The sequence below is a fragment of the Triplophysa dalaica genome, chromosome 2 (assembly GCF_015846415.1).
Source record: "Triplophysa dalaica isolate WHDGS20190420 chromosome 2, ASM1584641v1, whole genome shotgun sequence".
NCBI lineage: Eukaryota > Metazoa > Chordata > Actinopteri > Cypriniformes > Nemacheilidae > Triplophysa > Triplophysa dalaica.
The window spans coordinates 2367384-2384760 of record NC_079543.1 but is presented as its reverse complement, the minus strand read 5'-3'; the positions used below and the strand labels follow the sequence as shown (position 1 = coordinate 2384760).

At 38.6% G+C, this 17377-nt stretch overlaps 2 protein-coding genes across 3 annotated transcripts; one reads left to right on the top strand and one right to left on the bottom strand.

Moving 5' to 3' along the window:
• Positions 1 to 765: 765 nt before the first annotated feature.
• Positions 766 to 2598, bottom strand: rasd2b (RASD family member 2b). The gene is made up of 2 exons (XM_056769325.1): positions 1977 to 2598; positions 766 to 1609 (listed from the first exon to the last, which is right to left on the bottom strand). The coding sequence occupies exons 1-2, from the start codon at positions 2596 to 2598 to the stop codon at positions 1080 to 1082; spliced, it is 1152 nt and encodes a 383-aa protein (XP_056625303.1). The 3' UTR covers positions 766 to 1079.
• On the top strand, positions 2482 to 17156 carry mycbpap (mycbp associated protein). Of its 2 annotated transcripts, XM_056768242.1 has the most exons (21): positions 2482 to 2660; positions 3387 to 3465; positions 3576 to 3655; positions 5140 to 5267; positions 5366 to 5528; positions 5623 to 5729; positions 6045 to 6204; positions 7430 to 7524; positions 8247 to 8397; positions 9372 to 9475; positions 11305 to 11432; positions 11512 to 11620; positions 11768 to 11936; positions 12014 to 12201; positions 12636 to 12782; positions 14043 to 14144; positions 14553 to 14692; positions 14835 to 14953; positions 15041 to 15189; positions 15750 to 15869; positions 17009 to 17156. In XM_056768242.1, exons 3-21 carry the CDS (start codon positions 3589 to 3591, stop codon positions 17096 to 17098), a joined length of 2436 nt encoding a protein of 811 aa, XP_056624220.1. In that variant the 5' UTR covers positions 2482 to 2660; positions 3387 to 3465; positions 3576 to 3588; the 3' UTR covers positions 17099 to 17156. The 2 variants fall into 2 exon arrangements, with proteins under 2 accessions (XP_056624220.1, XP_056624213.1); XM_056768235.1 differs by having other exon boundaries at positions 3387 to 3655.
• The last annotated feature ends 221 nt before the right edge of the window (positions 17157 to 17377 follow it).

Below are 17377 nucleotides of genomic sequence, written 5' to 3'. Positions count from 1 at the left end.
GCTCTTGTGTATCTAAATGGTTCATTTCTGTGTCGAGATGAATATATGTATCCACAGATGGGAATAGGTGTAATTATGAATCCATCCTCCAAAGAACGAATATCTACCTTCATCTCTTTTCATCGTTTTCAACAGCATAAATGTCAACTAGCACTCAAACAAATAACTCACACGCATACACATTAAGCATTTACACCCAAACAAAGAAAGTATTCTGTCTCTCTGTGTATGTGTGTGTATTTTCCATGGTAGCAAGTAGTTAGTATTTGTGAGATTTCCCAGGGGTTTTATTTATGAAATGAGAGCTTTTACCATATTTAATATAGACTAATGTGTATTAGAAGAACAATAGCATAAAATTAAGTGTAGAACATTGATGTGTGTTATGGTGTACTGCACTGTTATTTCAGTTATCTAAACTCTGATTTTGGAGACTTTTGGTGTCATCGATTACCAAGGTAGGTTTAGCTCCCAAGAGAAGCACAAACTCACTAAGGCACAACTTTGACAAAAAAGCCTCTGGCAGGTGAATAAACGAGAGGTTTTGAAGGCTGCTGCCGCATCAGCGTATCCTGTATGCGCGCAGCATCTGAAGAGTGTTATGCAACTATACAGAGGAGTCGGTGTCCTTCAAACACCCACTTACACTTTAATAATTTAATATTTTCCTGAAAGAATCGTGACACACCTCTGTCTATCTCTCAGGCCTGTGATGTTCTTCAGTACAGCTTTTAACAAATTCATCAGATTGATCCGTAAGTCATGTTGTAAAAAATATGTTTTATTAAAAGTCATTGAAATGCTTACATATTACACAATATTGCATGATAACACCCATTCAACGCACCATTTTTTGTCATTCCCATTTGACCATTGTGAGATTAGATGTCATATTTCATTTGAACTAAAAGGCTGTCGGATAGTAATGCAAAATGTTCCTCAACAAAACTCTGAAAGTCGTTGCAAATTAGATATAGCTTCTACCATACTAATGGTGAATAGTTGGATGTTTGCTGGAAAAAGATCTAAGTGTGAACATGCTATCTTGCTGTTTGTTTCTTAGTCTCTCAGTCTTTTTTTCACTGAATCTGACATTTGTCCAGTGTTTTGCTTTGCTTCCTATTGCCATCGGGACCCAGAACCAGCCGCAAGTCGGTGCCAAAACTCGGTCTCCGCGCCAGTGGATAGAGCGCACCGCACGGAGCGTCGCACACCGCGCCTTTGCTTCCCTTGTCCGCCTGGTGCGCCGCCCAGAGCGCGTGATACGACTTGATGGAGACTTTACGGTGCTGCGAGGGTCCGGTCTCCAGAGGGAGTCCACCACGCTTCGCAAGCCCCTCAAACACCTGCTCCAGATTCACACTGTCCTTGGCTGAGGTCTCGAACAGCGTGCAGCCGTTTCCGAAAGCACGCAGCACTTCCGTGCGCAACACCGCGTGCTTCTCGGAGGGCAAGTCCACTTTGTTCGCGCAGATCACGGTGGGCACACAGAGTTTCTGTTTGGTTCGGTGCAAGGCCATTTTGGCGGATAGGATCTCCTCGTGCAGAGCGCGCACTTCTTCAAACGAGCTGCGGTCATCCAGACTGAAGACGAGCAGAAATATATCACCTGAAAGAGCAGAGGAGGAGAGAAGATTAGATCAAATGTTACCAAAATAAATAGCAACAAGAGTTATTTAAAAAAATAATTATAGGTGCTAAAGGCAAACCAATATTTCTTCATAAAACTCTTTAGTCAAAGGTTCTTAAACATATTCTTTTGTTTTTAAACCAAATAAAAAAATCTGTAAATATATGTGTATATATTTATGTAAACAAAGGACCTTTTGGGAACTTTTATTTTTAAGTATGCGTCCTCCAAGAAAAATATTTCTACAGAATATTACGTTGACCTTAGTTATTATGTTTTCAATGTTTCTAACTTTTTGTTTATAACTTAAAAGGAATAAATTCCACTAAATATATGCTTTACGCACCGGTTAGAATGGACAGTCTTCTTTTCGCAGGGAAGCTTCTTTCCCCGGACGCGTCCAGGATGTCTATTTGATACGTTTCCCCGCGTATTTGGTACAGTTTCCTGTGGAAATCCTCGCAGGTGGGCTCGTATCTCTCCTCAAAACCCTCGCGTAGAAACCGGCGCAGGATGGACGTCTTTCCGACCCGCGGCGCGCCAAGGACCACGATGCGCCTGCAGTTCTGCGCTTTGGTTCCGTACTGATCTTTCCCCAACTGCTGGAGACGCGAGTGTCCGTGCATAACCAGCGCTGTCAACTGGTCCAGTGGAGATTTTTTGCACTGGCTGTTGTCGCTGGACAGATGCGGCTTGCTCATACTAGACGCCCGCACCACCCTCGCTTTCTTCTCTTGGTGCTTCAGCTGCGTCGTGGCCAGTTTCAGGACGCTCATTCCTGCTTTGGAAAAAGTGCTGAGTTTCAAACCGGTTGCGCCGATTCTCTGCGTTGCGTTTTTGCACCCAAGGAGGACGCCGGGCGTGCTGGCACCGGCGAGCGCGCAGCTCGTGTGCTGGATCACCTGCAGGGCGTTTTGAGAAACTATGGCAGCGGTAACGCTCTGATCCAACTCCATGACGGGAGACATGGAGGGCTGATTGATATGTTGAATGTGAAATGGTTACATCCACCTCGAATCGTGTTCTCTTGGTGAGTATGCCAGTAGGCTCGGCCAGCCACCGACTTTTATATGCGCGTATACGCGTCATCGGTGTGTTTGATAGGTGCGCGGCTCGTGTACCCGCAGAGAACAAAACGTTTCTTATGCAGGTTAGTGCACGATTATATAGAGCAGATCTCACAATAATTGCGTTCCAGCATCAATGCGCGTTTACTTAGTTTCAATAAGATGAATTATGATAGTTTATAACTAAATTAGGAGTTTATTTTTCAGATAACAAAAAATCATGATTTGTATCGTTTTATTGTGTAGCGCGGTAGGCCTATTTGTTCAGATATTATAGTCTACTTAAATAAACTCAACTACAGTTTGATTGATATTAATTGGAATTTACAATTAATAAATAAAATCTTTAAAAACGGAGTTATCGGTTTTTGCAAATGAACTCTTCAAATAGTGGTAGTGTAAATATTTTAGCAGTTTATTTAATAAGAAAAATCATAAAAACATGAAACAGTATAACATGAGATTAAAACATTTAACCATGTTTATTAAACATTTGGGCAGATTTATGTCTACTATCATCAAAAACACCACGGTTAAACTGCTAAATGTTCGTGAGACAAGATATCTTAATGTTTGTATTTGTACATAAGTAATGTTTATATTTTGTTTTGCACTAATTGCCATTATGTGTGATGTTTTAAAATCATTCATTCTTAAACTCTTTGTTTTGCCTTCTCGCCCTGTAACAGGATCCTGCGCGTGCGTCCGTTGCCATGACAGCGCGCCAGCACGCGGAAGCGATGTAAATAAGGCCAACAGCTCGTACCCGTAAATGCTTTACTTCTATCGACATTTTAAGCCACTTTAGCAAGATTCACTGACGACCTGTACGAAAACAAAATAAGTCTTAACAAAAGTTTTATTTGAACTTTTAAAAGGTTCCAGGTCATCATGGCGAATGTTGCCAAATCCTGGTTGAATAAATCCAAAAGTGGAAGGAGGACCAGATCACCACCAGGTCAGAATATATGATTCAATAAGCCTATTTATTCATGAATGTTATTTCTTAAACCTAACTAAGCGTGGTAAGTATAACCTCTAAACCAACAACATAACCTATTTTTTGGCATCGTGATTCAATATTGACTGCTTCGTCTGGATTTGAATTATTTATTTAATTTTATCACAGATCGTGTCACTTTAAACGGTGCTGCACAAAGCCATGAAATTGATTCAGACAATTTACAGTGTTCAGATGTTTTGTGATCATTTTGAGTTTGATGTGACCCTGACATGAAGAAAAACATTTCAACAATGCCAAGAGATGCTATGAGAGCTCTCAGAGAGAGACAGAGAGAGAGACAGAGTGAGAGAGAGAGAGATGTTTCTGGTGTTTTTTCTGATGTGTTTGGGGAGCAGGTGTCCCCTGAATGCTGAGATCGATATCAGATGATACAGGACGTTCTGACTCTCAGGAAAGAGAGAGCATCCGCGGTTATAGATGGACAGGGACTTAAAAAATTATTGTACTGTTGCCGTGGTAATGCATCTCCAGAGTGCAGAGGATGAGCAGACTTATACAACAGCATAGTAGCTCAGAATGTGTGTATGGGAGGTCACCGGGAGTCAGTGTGGAGTTTATTTTTTCTGCATAAAAAACACACATACATGCAGAAACGCAAACAAACTGTATTCCATTCATCTTTCTTCCGCAGATAAAAATCACTGGTGTATGATCAGATATCCAGATATCAATGTCTGTGTTTTGTCTCTCTGCTTGCTGGTGTTTACTTTGGCACTGCTGGTGTTTTTTTTTCGTTTGATGATATATTTCGTTGTAGGCGTTATTACAGTGAGATGTTGCTTCAGTGATTCCGTTTGGGAATGGTTATGTAACAGCAGGGTTTTTATATTGTTCTGATTCTTAATACAGGTGATCATGTTTTATCAGCAAAGTTAAAACATTCAAAACATTTTGATAACAGCAATACAGAATATTAAATAATGTTCAACCGATATGTGTTTTCAATGATCAGTATTGAGAAAGCCGTGTGAAAGGCATAAATTGGTGAAACTAAGTTATTATTTATTTTGCATGACATGCTTTGTTAGCAAGTAGCCTATCATTGAAAATGCCAAATATCGCAATTGCCGATATATCGGTACTAATTATAAATATGTTTTAAATATCTGAATTTTGAGATTATATTACAGAACTAATGTGAGGAATAACATGTATTTATATTCAATCAATGTACCATACGGTTTGTTGTGATGCGACCAAACTACCGGACCCATTAAACAAAATGCGTATTTAATCAAATGAACATACATAAAATTGAACAAATTGTTTGTATCTATTATACAATAAAATAATAATATAAATTAATGTTAACATAACATAAATTAAATATAAATATTTATATTATTAAACACTAGCCAAACACTAAGTAAATTGGGAGTCATTTATTATTTGACCGTGTCGTATCTTCTACTCTTCAGTCTCAGATAAGAAGCCTTTGGGAGAGATCGAAGAGTCCTCCTCAACTGTAGGTGAACAGAATCAGAGCGGCATTCTCAATGACCAAGACATCCTAAATCTGACCATCACATCACAGGATCTGGAGAAGGTGTGTGTTGTGTGTGCTTGTCTCTGTGTTAGTAATCATGAGCGTTTCTATAACTGCATGCCCTAATATTATCGGTCATCATTGGTTTACTTCTTCAGCTGCGAGTCCCTAAACCCCCTACAGACCCCCAGAAGCCCAAATCAATGACCCGGGTGTATGTCCGTAAGACACGCCCTCCAGACGAGGTCGGCAGGAAGGTAAGGGTCACGGTGGCGAGACCTCTACCACCTAACGCTTCTTCACAGCCGCTCAACTACACAGGTAACATGCACGTGACTCCTAAAGGATGCTCGGCGTCATTGATATTCTAGAGTTTAAAATAAAGCCACTGATATTCCTCGTGAAATGTTTAAAGGTCCTGCTGGGCCGCGGTTTGACGCACGGGGGATGGTGCTGCCACACAGCATTCTGGGAAGCCTGGAGGATTTTAAGAGAGAGACGGCACTCAGAGGTGACTCAGGGGTGAGCCAACTAAAACGACACATTGTTTCAAATATATTTAAAAAAACACAACCCTTGTGTGTTACAAGTATATGATTTTTTTATTATACAGTACATGCTTTATATATATTTAACATCTTTAGATATGATGTAATGATTTAAATGTAAATGTAAATAAGAAATTGGATCATCTATATTGATCAATTTGAATTATTTTCAGACATTTAAGATCAAAACAACAGGTCGCTTAAAACAAGTGCAAGCTAGAATGTAATAAATAATTAGTCATTTTTATGTTTTATACACTATTTATAGTTTTGAAACGCTCTTCCTCAGCTGTTACAGAGAATCCCAGAAACACAGAAAGTCACGCCTCTACTGGTGGAGCGTGAGAGAAATGACTACAAATCAGAAGATGAGACCCAACATAGCAACGCCCTCCAGCACTGGTACCGCCACATGACTGAGAGACACAGACAGCAAAACTTTATTTCACGTGAGCTTTCTCTTTACCTGCCAAATGCAAGAGTGGCTTTATTTTGCAAACCTTTATTGGCCATTTATTATCAAGGATGAGAACTACAACTAGGACATTTTCTAAACTTAGGAGACAAGAGATAAAACATTGACAACCAAACAAAATCCATTCCGATCATAAGGACTTCAATGGTGAATCTGTAGCATATACGAACTTAGAATAAATAGAAAAATTTGAATAAACAACATAAAATTGAGTACAAATACACTTCAAGTTTTTAAAGTAACAGTCCTTTTATATTACTATATTACATCTTGAAAAGTTTTTTTTATTACTTAAAATCACAAAAATAAGTTACAAAATAATAAATAAATAGTTTTAAAATAAGTTAAGCAATTTTAGCTTACTTTATCTGCACCAACTCACTAACTACATCCCCCATAATGCCTTGTAACTGCACTCCTCCGGCCATATTGATTCTTCCAACCCACCAGAATGCTAATGACTCACCTGCACCTCATCAACCGGACATTTTTTTGTCGCTTTCCATTCCAAAGTGGTCATCCCTATGGCCTACTCCCTTTGAAGAGTAAAGCTCTTGATGTGTAAACTCTGGATTGAACAACACAACTGTGTCTCCTTATGTATCTGTTTAAAATTCATTTGGCAAAAAGAGCATTAAAAACAATGTAATTTTCTCTTTATTTGGAGTGATGTTTTGTGGGGCGTCCCCTTCCCTAAGGGCCCTTCGGTGGGGAATAGTGCTGTTTGGAAAGCGCCATATATGTTCTCCCTTTACCCAGTGTTTTGTGTCTGGTCTAATTGTATATTTCATATACTAGTTCCGTACCCCTTCTTCTGTGGATGTTGTTTACCAGTTGGAGAGATCTTTTTATATCCGCTCTTTTTGTCTGTATCTGCTCTCCTCTGGTTGGTTAAATCTCCTTATATGGTGAAGGGTTGTTAACCAAATGAGTCAGTGGAGATTATGGCCCCCTTCTGACCATATCAATGACTGGCTCGTATACCGTACCTTTATATACACCGTACACTTTACCATTACATAAGAGCCTCACTTCAGAAGCTGTGTTGCGTAACAGGATTATGTCCAGTGGTAGTTCATCATGATGATATTCAGCAGAATCTTCAGCTGAAATTGATTTGGGAAACACAATGAGGCACATCAGTGGCTTGTGTACTTGATGTGAAATAATGAGCCGTGCACTTATTGTGTGTGTTATAGGATTACTGCAGAGGCCGGTGGGACATCTGTTGATGAATCAGTCCAGCAGATTCAGACGCATTCAGGAACAACGAGATCTCATCAACAGACTACATGTGAGACTAACATCTCTCTCTCTCTCTTCACGTCCATCCATCACATTTTTCATTTTGTGAGGAAGCAGGCGTCTAGTAACAAGTTTGGAGGATTTGATCGTTTTATCGTATTTTATTTATGAATATCAATGCATAAATGAAACTCGCTTAGAACAAATGCGTCCATATAGAAACACAGTAATAAATACATTTTTCAAGAACTTTTTTCCTTTTCTAAATTGTACTGGACCTTTCAAGGGACATTTCTATCCCCTTCATTGCTGTTTTCTGCTATTGTTGTATCGCTAACCAAGAAACGTCAAAAAAAGTTCTCATTGAGAGTTTTCTCAGTTGGTTAGGACACACAGATGTGAGGCGGTGCTGGACACACCAAGGTCATTGACACAAAATATATGAAGCAAATGCACTGCGAGTCACGTTGAATAAAAGCGTTGGAGAAATGAATAAATGTAAATTGCTGAAACACTTTCACCTGAACATTCTATCGGGTTTCTCTGCAATCATGTGAAGTGCCTCTATAAAGTATAGGCCTCAGTCTTTTAGTATGCAGGATTGTGTAGATGTGGGTGGACACAGAAGAACCCGAATCACCTCAAACTCCTCGCTGTCGACCATCATCACTAAATATACTCCATAGATCATCCAAGTGTCTCCCGCTGCATTTGTTGAATCATCTGTTTATTATAGACGCTATATGATTTTGACTGTGTTGTCTCGGTCAGGGTCAACATGTGGGCTGTGAGTTCTGGAACATTCCGCAGCATTTTGGAGATGAGCTGAGTGGGATAACGGCAACCCGTACCGAGACAGAGAGAGGAAACCCTCCACCCGTCACTCGCATCGGACATCCAACCACGACACGATGGGAGTCAGGTACAGATCACCTTCATGGTTGCCAGATCTGCAACTACACCCCTCTGATACAGTACCCAAAATACATACTTGTTGACAATCACAAAATAATGATAATCATAATGAGACCTTTTCAACTTGAAAATGAAAGGTGATAAATAGGAATGGGAAATTCATTAATTGCATCCAGAATAAAAGTTTGTGTTTAAATAATATATTTAAGTGTACACCTCATATTCATTTTGTATTTGTAAAAACACACAGCAATTTTTTATGAAAAATATAAAAATTATTAAACATGTATATATTATTGAAATGATTGGTAAACATTAATAAATACATGCAAATGTTTACTAAATATGTATTTGTGTTTATTTATATAAATACAAAATAAAAATTACACAAACTTCTCTATTGATAAACAAAAACGGATTAAAAAACAACCCACGGCAACGGTTGAAAAGTACTCTGATTCCGTTGAAAAACAGTGGATCTGGTAACCGTGCCCTTAATCAGAATTACACGTTCGTTTCAAATGTTCTTTATCACAATAATTGTTTGTACATTTCAAATAACAGCAAAGTCATAAAATGATATGATGTGATATACAAAGTGTAACTTGTTGTCAAATAGACTCAGATTAAATATACTCAAACAACAAATGTTGTTCCTCATGTTCTGTCTATATGGCAACAGTGTGTCTGTCTGAATGATCATATTTATTTTGAACATCATCATATCTGTCTGTGTTAAATGAGGCAACAGAGACATCGGTATTAAAAATAAATCTGATTGCAGGAGGTATCAGACTCGACTGTTGTTGATTCACTAGATGAGAAGATAATCTGCTGAATCAGACGAAAGGAAATAGAATCGACTGCATTATCTGTGTTTATATTTTTGTTTTATCAAGAGTTTTGAAATGGTTTAGCGGATAAATGAGAGTCGTTTTCACCGAATGCATTTGTGTTGATGTGTATGTATTGTGTGTGTAGGTAACGGGTTTTGTGATGCAGTATACAATGGATGGGATCGGAGTGTGTACCTGCAACAGCGTCGCCTTGAGCTCAGGGACGTTCTGAGAGACTTCAGTCCCCCGGTAACACACACAAACACACACTTATTATTTGAAGATATTGAAGGTTTTATAGATGTGGGAAAGAACAAACAATAAGAGATTTTCAAACCTTATTATTACATTTACTGATGTCTAAGTCTTTATTTATAATGAAAATACAAACAAAGTCAAGAATGAGCTTAGACAAGAAAGTGTTGCATCCTAATGCACGTGGCTGCGCTGCAAGTTTTGCCAGAAAGCACGGAAAACGTGCATGTCATATTAGATCTGAAAGAGATACAGAACGCTGTGGATTCAACACAAGTTTCTCACATGCAGTGAGATATTTTGGCCTCATTTGTGCCATTCAGACACATCTTGATACACACACGCAATATAGACTCGTCACTCGTGCTGCTGTTACGAGACTCGGCATGTGATCTGTTTTCTGAAATGTGTTGGTTTTCTTCTGTTGTTGAGTTGTGTTCTTGTGTTGTATTGTGTTTTCTTTTGTGTTGTGTTGTGTTGTTGGGTCGTGTTCTTGTGTTGTATTGTGTTGTTGTGTTGATTTTCTTCTATTGTGTTTCTCTTCTGTAATGTTGTTGTGTTTGAGTTTGTTCTTGTGTTGTGTCGTTGGTGATTTGTGTAGATTTTGTTAGTGTGTGTGCTGTACGACAGTCTCACAGATCGTCCTGATGTGTCATCACTAGAGAATAAGGACACATCCATAAACTGAGACAGAGAACAGAGACACTCAGTGTTTACAGCAACACAACAGCGCTTAAATCAACACTCTCTTACTCTCATCAAATACAAGAAATACACAGAAATCATGATGTAAAAAGTATCTTAAATGTTAACTTTTTTATAGTATTATTTTTTATTATAGTACAGTATTTATAGACGGTTTCAAAGTGACAACATTAACAAACGTTACTGCGCATGTGTGCGTTGGTGGGCTGCAGTTAACTTCTGGTAAACATTCACAAACAAAGTTTCTGTATATTATTACTGATAACAATCAAAAGAAACCGAGAAGAACCGTTTCTTGGCTAAACTCATTTCTCCAATATTTAGATTTTTGACTGCGATACCAAGCTCAACCACTAGATGTCAATGTACCATACGGTTTCTCCAAAAGTACAGGACCCATTCAACAAATTGTATATTTAATTAAACGAACACACAACAAAGTTCAACAAATTGTTTATTTAATATGATTATTATATGAAAAAATTATACAAATTAATATATATAAAGTAAATTGAGTCAAATATATTTAGTTATATCATTAGACACCAGCCAAACACAGACCAGAAGTATTTTTACTAAAACATCTATTAAATTGGATTTATAAATATGTAAAATATGTATACTTATGTGTAGCATGTTTAAATGTCAAATGCTGCTGTTTCTGGTTTCTTTAGCTACTTTCGTGTTTGTGTGTAGGTGTGTGCGTGTGTGTTCGCTCTGTTTGTTCTTGTGGGACTAACTGTACTTTTCCATTGGCTCCTAATGCACTGACCCCTCTGAACCGATCACAGTTGACCAGCAGATGTGCTTCACTCACTAAAACAAACATCTCACATTAACATCACAAATCAACCATCAGCTTCACTTCAGTGGTTATTTCTCAGAAATCTCTTAATGGACTTTCAGTTTGTTTCAAGTATGTTGATTTAGGAAAGAATTTAGTGTCTATAAAGTCATTGGCTATCACTGTGAGGGTTTGATGAGAAATACTTGAGTTCATGTTGAGATTTTACCATCTTTGATCGCAGACTTTCTTCTGTTGGGACTCGTGTAGTGTCTGCGAGAAACAAATGGAGACATGCTGCATTTGTGATTGTTTTTTCTCTGGGTTGTTTCAGGACATCGATGGGCTGGAGGTGGTTGGTTCTGGTCTGCCCTTCACCTCCACATCTTTGAGATCTTCATCTCTACTGGATGAGGAAAACAATGAAGAACAGCGGAGTGAAATGGAGCAGATAGAAAGCGAGTAGGGCTTGATATTATCTGTAATTTTGCTGTGGCTGTTCGATGTTCTTGTGATGGAGATCTTCCCTCCATCTCTCCAGAGATCCTCTGGCGCTTTATGATGACATCATCATGGATGTCGAGCTGGTTCCTGCTCTGAGGTTTTGTGGAGAACTGGCTCGCTGGACCGGCACCACGTCCTCCCACCAGGTAAACAGAGAGAGAAGTATGCTCTCTTATATCACCACCTGAGTCATTTTATATCACGATTGCACTGTATAAACATCATGATAGTGCTGAAACACCACCTAAAGAACAAAAAATATTGTGTGCACGTGTGTTTGTGTGTGTGTGCAGGAGCAGCGGGGTATCTCAGCGAGGATGATGTTTGAGATCGTAACAGGAGAGAGTGTGAGCTCTCATCTGGAGTTAAAGAATGAAGGAAGTACTGTCATTTATTACAGCTGGGAGAGAGTGACACAACCACACACACACACGCAACACTTCTACTTCAACAACAGTGAAGGTACACACACACTGCACTGTTTTACCCTAACACGCAAACACACACACATGTGATGTGTGTAATCGTGTGTTTCTCAGCTGTGATATTACCGGGCGGCACCAAACACATCACAGTCGTCTTTAAGAGCGCGTCTGCGGGCATCATGACTGAAGTTTGGCAACTCAACACACACCCTGTGCTGATGGGCGGAGCTTCACTTCAGGTCACACTGAGGGGCGTGGCTATAGACCAGGACCAAAGCGCCCACCAGAGAGCAGCACTGGAGGTGTGTGTACTTACAGTAAAATACATCTATTAAAACATGTTACTGGTGGTATCAAATATTTTTGTGTATATGTCTTTGTGATCATGTTTATGATGTTTACTTAATGCTTTGTGATTGGAAAAGTCACAATGATATTGTGTGTGTGCTTCTTCGTGTATACGTTTATAATGAAACTTGTGTTTGTTTGTAGATATTTTTGTATGCGTTTAAGATGATATTGTGAGGATAGTGTATGTGTGTGTATATGTTTGTGATGAGGGTGTGCGTGTGTTTGCATATATGCATGTTATGTGATTGTGTTTGTTTGTGTATGTCAATGTTTACGATGTTTGCGTGTTTGAATTTGTGTTTGTTATGTTGTGCGTGCATTGTATATATTGTGTATGGATGTTTGTGTATGTTTTTAATGAAATGATGTATGTGTGTGTGTGTAGAGGGATCTCCATCAGAAAGAGGCCGTGTGCTTGTGTAGATGGATCATGAAGGAGGTGCTCAGTGGGGTTTGTACTCCAGAAAGGCCGAGCTCACCGGTTGATCTCCACATCACTGAAGAGGAGCAGTTCCTCGCACACAACCATAATGTACGTCATTAGCGTTACACAAAACCACCACACCACCTTACACAAACTCCTCTCACTCTCATCGTGACTCACTTACATGTGTGCAGTAATATTGTGCTGAATCACTCACAGATTTCCACACACTGTCCTGATACTGAACCCTCAATATAACAACAAGAACACGTTAAATCAAAGAGTAACACCTCTGCTATCTGATTGGACGAGCCGCATTTAAAGCTGTTGTACGTAATAAACCTGTGACTTTACATCAGTTCAATCCAACAAATGCCCTGTATTGCACACAATACAAAAAAAGTCAGGGGCTTTTTTTAAGTACTTTAGTCAAAAACAAATAGAAAATCATTAAACAAGTGGAAAACAACAAGCATAAATCATATAAAAGCATTATAAACTGTTCCTTTAAGTAAGAATTTTTATATTATAAGATCATAAAAAAACACAAAGAACGTATTTCTTCAAAAGATGATTAGACTCTCTCTCTCTCTTTCTCTCTACACACACTCTGTTTAATATATTTCCTCACACATGCCAGTCATTTATTATATATTCTTTCTTTCTTTCTTTCTTTCTTTCTTGTGTGTCTAGATCTGCCTACTTCTCATCTTAAATTTTAGTATTATAAAAGCATAATGAGAGTTCTGATGTTATTAAGAAACAGTTCCTTCTGTTCCACTTTCTGATGTTTCCTGGAACATCAAGTCAGATTTCCAAATAAACATCATTGCAATCTGAATATAACTTTGAATGTTTCGTGTAGTTTCGTGTTTCGTGTAGTATTGTATGTGATTGATGTCATCACATCCACAGTCCGACATCATGACCTCTTGACCTCAAATCTACCCGAGCACAACACGCATGACCACAAATTCACGTTAAAGCACACGCTCATAGCACTAACTGTGTTTCGCTCATTTTGTCCTCTTGTTTTTTTTCATTTTGATGTATTTTGCCATCTGTATCATGTATTCACACACACAGCAGGAGGCCTAATTGTCTGTATTAAGTGGATAATTGCGTTAAGTTGTGTAATTTAGGAAGGGACATGTGTGTGGGTCTCAGGGAACAGCTCAGCATGTGACGGGTCCCTCGTGTACCCGGCAGAGTACAGCGTTTATTGAACCCTGGAACTGACAGACCATCCTCGCCAACAGAATAAGCCTGAAACATATTGTTCTTCCAAATCACACTTTGTGTTCGTAGATTTTTTGGGCACAAATTATTATTTTCTCTCTGTTTTGCTTTTGCGGATGTGTTTGGCAGTTGCAGTACCACCGTGAGCCCGTGGAGGCGCTGCAGAGGTTATGGGAGCAGGTCAAGAGGTCAGGACAGGTGTGGGATCTGTCATTAAACACCTTCGCACAGGTACAACACATTAATAAAATATGTATATATTTTGCTGTGATGATCAAGATGAATCTGTCATGCACATGTGTTAGTCAAAATACATCACAATATCACTAAACATTTCTAAAATAGACCTTATGCATGACTTCTTTAATTCTTTAGATAAAATAAAGAATATAATACTACGAAAATAAAACATATGACCTGGACATGTTCTGTGGGATTGTGAAATTTCATCAGCTATTATTTGCTTTTATTCTCTTTTATTATAAGCTGCATAATTTTGGTCACCAATGGTCATAACTGGACTTAAATAATCGTTTCTAGTAGAGTTCTAAACGCTGAATTTTAATTTTGTTAAAATATATTGATACTCCAACACAAAATCTGTATAATGCTTTAAGTGTAATTCGTGTTATACACCAGATGGCGCTGTCCCTCCCTGAGACAGATGAGCAGACAGACAGGCTGAGCAAGGAGACATGTATGAACCAATATAACTCACTGGTGTCACAGTTGCAGCGACCGCGGACACACACGACTCCTTTAACTCTACACAACATCAGGTGAGACACACACAGAATGATGAGGATATGACCTTATGATTTTTGTGCGGGACAGACGTTACCCATAAGTAAGCCAAAACTGTCCAAACATTTGTGGAAGTCCTCATTAAACAAATGAATGAAATTGTGTGGGTGTATTTAGTCTTCAGTTGTGGAGAGAGATGGTGGACGGTTTGGTCATCGAGTCTGTGAAGTTGAGAGATGCACTTGGACTTCCTGAACACAACGTTTGGAGTGACAAAACACAAGAGCGCAACACCTGTGAGCACACACAAAAATACATGAAAGATATGACACGAGCACAAACACTATTCACACAATTCACACAATTCTGACGATGATCTGTAGTGGAGAAGACGAAGAATGAGGAGGCGGAGCAGAGAAAAGGAGGAGCAGCGCAGAAAGATGTGAAGAGAGGAGCCAAAGATACAGATGTGAAGAGAGGAGTCAAAGACACGGAGGGGAGGAGAGGAGGAACTCGAGCAGCAGTGATTGAGGTGTGTGTGAGAGATGCAGTGACTGGTGTTGAACAGCAGCGGGCAGCAGAAACAACACAGCTCCGGTAAAACAAACTTTATACTTCAGGTATTAGTGTCCTGTTTTGTTTCTCTCACTACATAGACAACTTCTTTATAAGTTTATAAGGTCAATTCCAAAAACAGTGACATGGGTGATATCTTTTTTCACTTTTTTGGTGTTCCTGAAATGTATATTCCATAATCCTGTTAAAAAACGATTTCGTATTAATAGTAACATTTAGTCAAAGACATCAATAGTGCTCAGAATGTCCTTCGGTTTGAGAGCGTGCCTACATATGCGTGATGCCTGAAGTGCCTTCTAGATAGGCAGCTCACTACAGTCTGGCCCTCGCTGACTCATGAGCGTGGGCGTCACGGCAACGGGTCTCAGTGGGAGAACAGGTGCACGTTTTCACACGATGTAACAACCGGCCTCTCTCTCTCTGCTTCTCTCTCTCTCTACATGCACAGCTACTGTATACAAAATATGTGTAACCATGCACACGCTTGTTTTAATTCTCGGTGTTTGTGTGGTTTAGGAACGCGGGAACGCGCGGATAAACTCGCCGGAGGAGAAAACGGATAGAGGAGAGAGAGAATTACACTTTCCTGTTGACGCTCACAATCAGGAACTGTACAGACGACTGCTACACACACAGGCATGAATTACACACACAAACTCTATGTGCTTTATAGGGTCTATAAGGAATTACATTTTCTATCCCCCAAGCCCACCCTTAAACTCTCACAGAAACTTGATGACAATTTTGAATAAAAAACAAGATTTTTGCGACAAGTTTTTATGAGACATTTGATTCACGAGGACACAGATATATATGTGTTGTACACATTATTATGCACAGTTGTGGCCTTATAAACCTCATATACAAGCTCACACATACACATATGACTACCGCATATATAGGGTTGTCACGGTACCATAAACATGTCTTACGATACTATACCATCTGAAGTATCTCGATACCAAGTAGTATCACGATGCTGTGCCATGTTCAAAATTCAAATCTATACGAATAACAAAGATTTAGATTGAACATTTTGTATTTATTATAGTAAACTGTATTACACTTTGCAATAGAATATTTTGTTGTATTAACTGTACTAATTGGATTAATTGTAGCAAATTCTGTAGTATACTTCTATATATACTATGGTAAGACTCAAAAACACAAGTGTCTAGGAGTTTAAGTGGTTTACTGTAGTAAATACCAAAGTACACAATTGTGTGACAATTTGAATTGATACAGCAGTCTTTATAAAGGAAAAAAATTACTCTTCTTTTTTCTGTAATTTAATAGCATCTATGATGTCACTAAACTAAATACTGCGTGCAATCCGTGTGCAATAATGGAATTGACATCAAACTTCATAGTATAACTTTAAAACATATGCTTTAATGTATTATTCTCACATTTGTAATACTTTGGTCAGTTAAAAATACTATTTTATGTAGTTTTATATTATTAAGTTGAATGAATTAATAGAGCCGTTTCATTTCTATCTTTGAATCGCTTAACTGATCAAGGTTGATATGTAGACAGTAATTAAATACTTTTTGAAGAGAGTCATTTGTACAGTAATCTAATTACACTATTGAATATGTAATTAGTGACTTGTTATTAATTACTTTTTCAGAGTATCTTGCCCAACACTGATCACAGCTGATTGTAACACACGTTAACATGTTATCATGATTCATAGTGAAACTGTGTGAAATTCAGTCATCATTAGTCATGATGTGTGTGTGTGTGTGTGTGTGTGTGTGTGTGTGTTTCAGGTGTCTGCTCTGATGAAGACAATGATGGACTCTCTGTGTGATTTACTTGATGATGCACAACAAACTCAACAACTCTTACAAAACATTTGAAGAATCATCACATCTCTGTATGGTTTGGAATCGTATACAATGCCTTAAATAAATGTTGCTTTCCATACACGTGTTTGTGTATTATTTATAATCAAATTGTTCAAGTCAGAATTCATAAAAATATTATGCAAAATGACCTAATCAATTTATCAATTCTGGACTGAAGTAGCGGCACTGGAATATTTTAAGCACTGCGTTTGCGGGACTCCAGCCATGATGCAGTTAAATGCTGACTGCGCGTGCAGCATCCACCGGCCTAGAGCTCTCTCTCTCTCTCTC

Coding starts and splice junctions, on each gene's coding strand:
- mycbpap (XM_056768242.1), top strand. CDS start 3,589: ATGGCGAATGTTGCCAAATCCTGGTTGAATAAATCCAAAAGTGGAAGG. Junction 5,730..6,044: donor CACTCAGAGGTGACTCAGGG/GTGAGCCAACTA, acceptor GCTCTTCCTCAG/CTGTTACAGAGAATCCCAGA. Junction 14,693..14,834: donor TTAACTCTACACAACATCAG/GTGAGACACACA, acceptor GGGTGTATTTAG/TCTTCAGTTGTGGAGAGAGA.
- rasd2b (XM_056769325.1), bottom strand. CDS start 2,598: ATGTCTCCCGTCATGGAGTTGGATCAGAGCGTTACCGCTGCCATAGTT. Junction 1,610..1,976: donor AAGACTGTCCATTCTAACCG/GTGCGTAAAGCA, acceptor CTGCTCTTTCAG/GTGATATATTTCTGCTCGTC.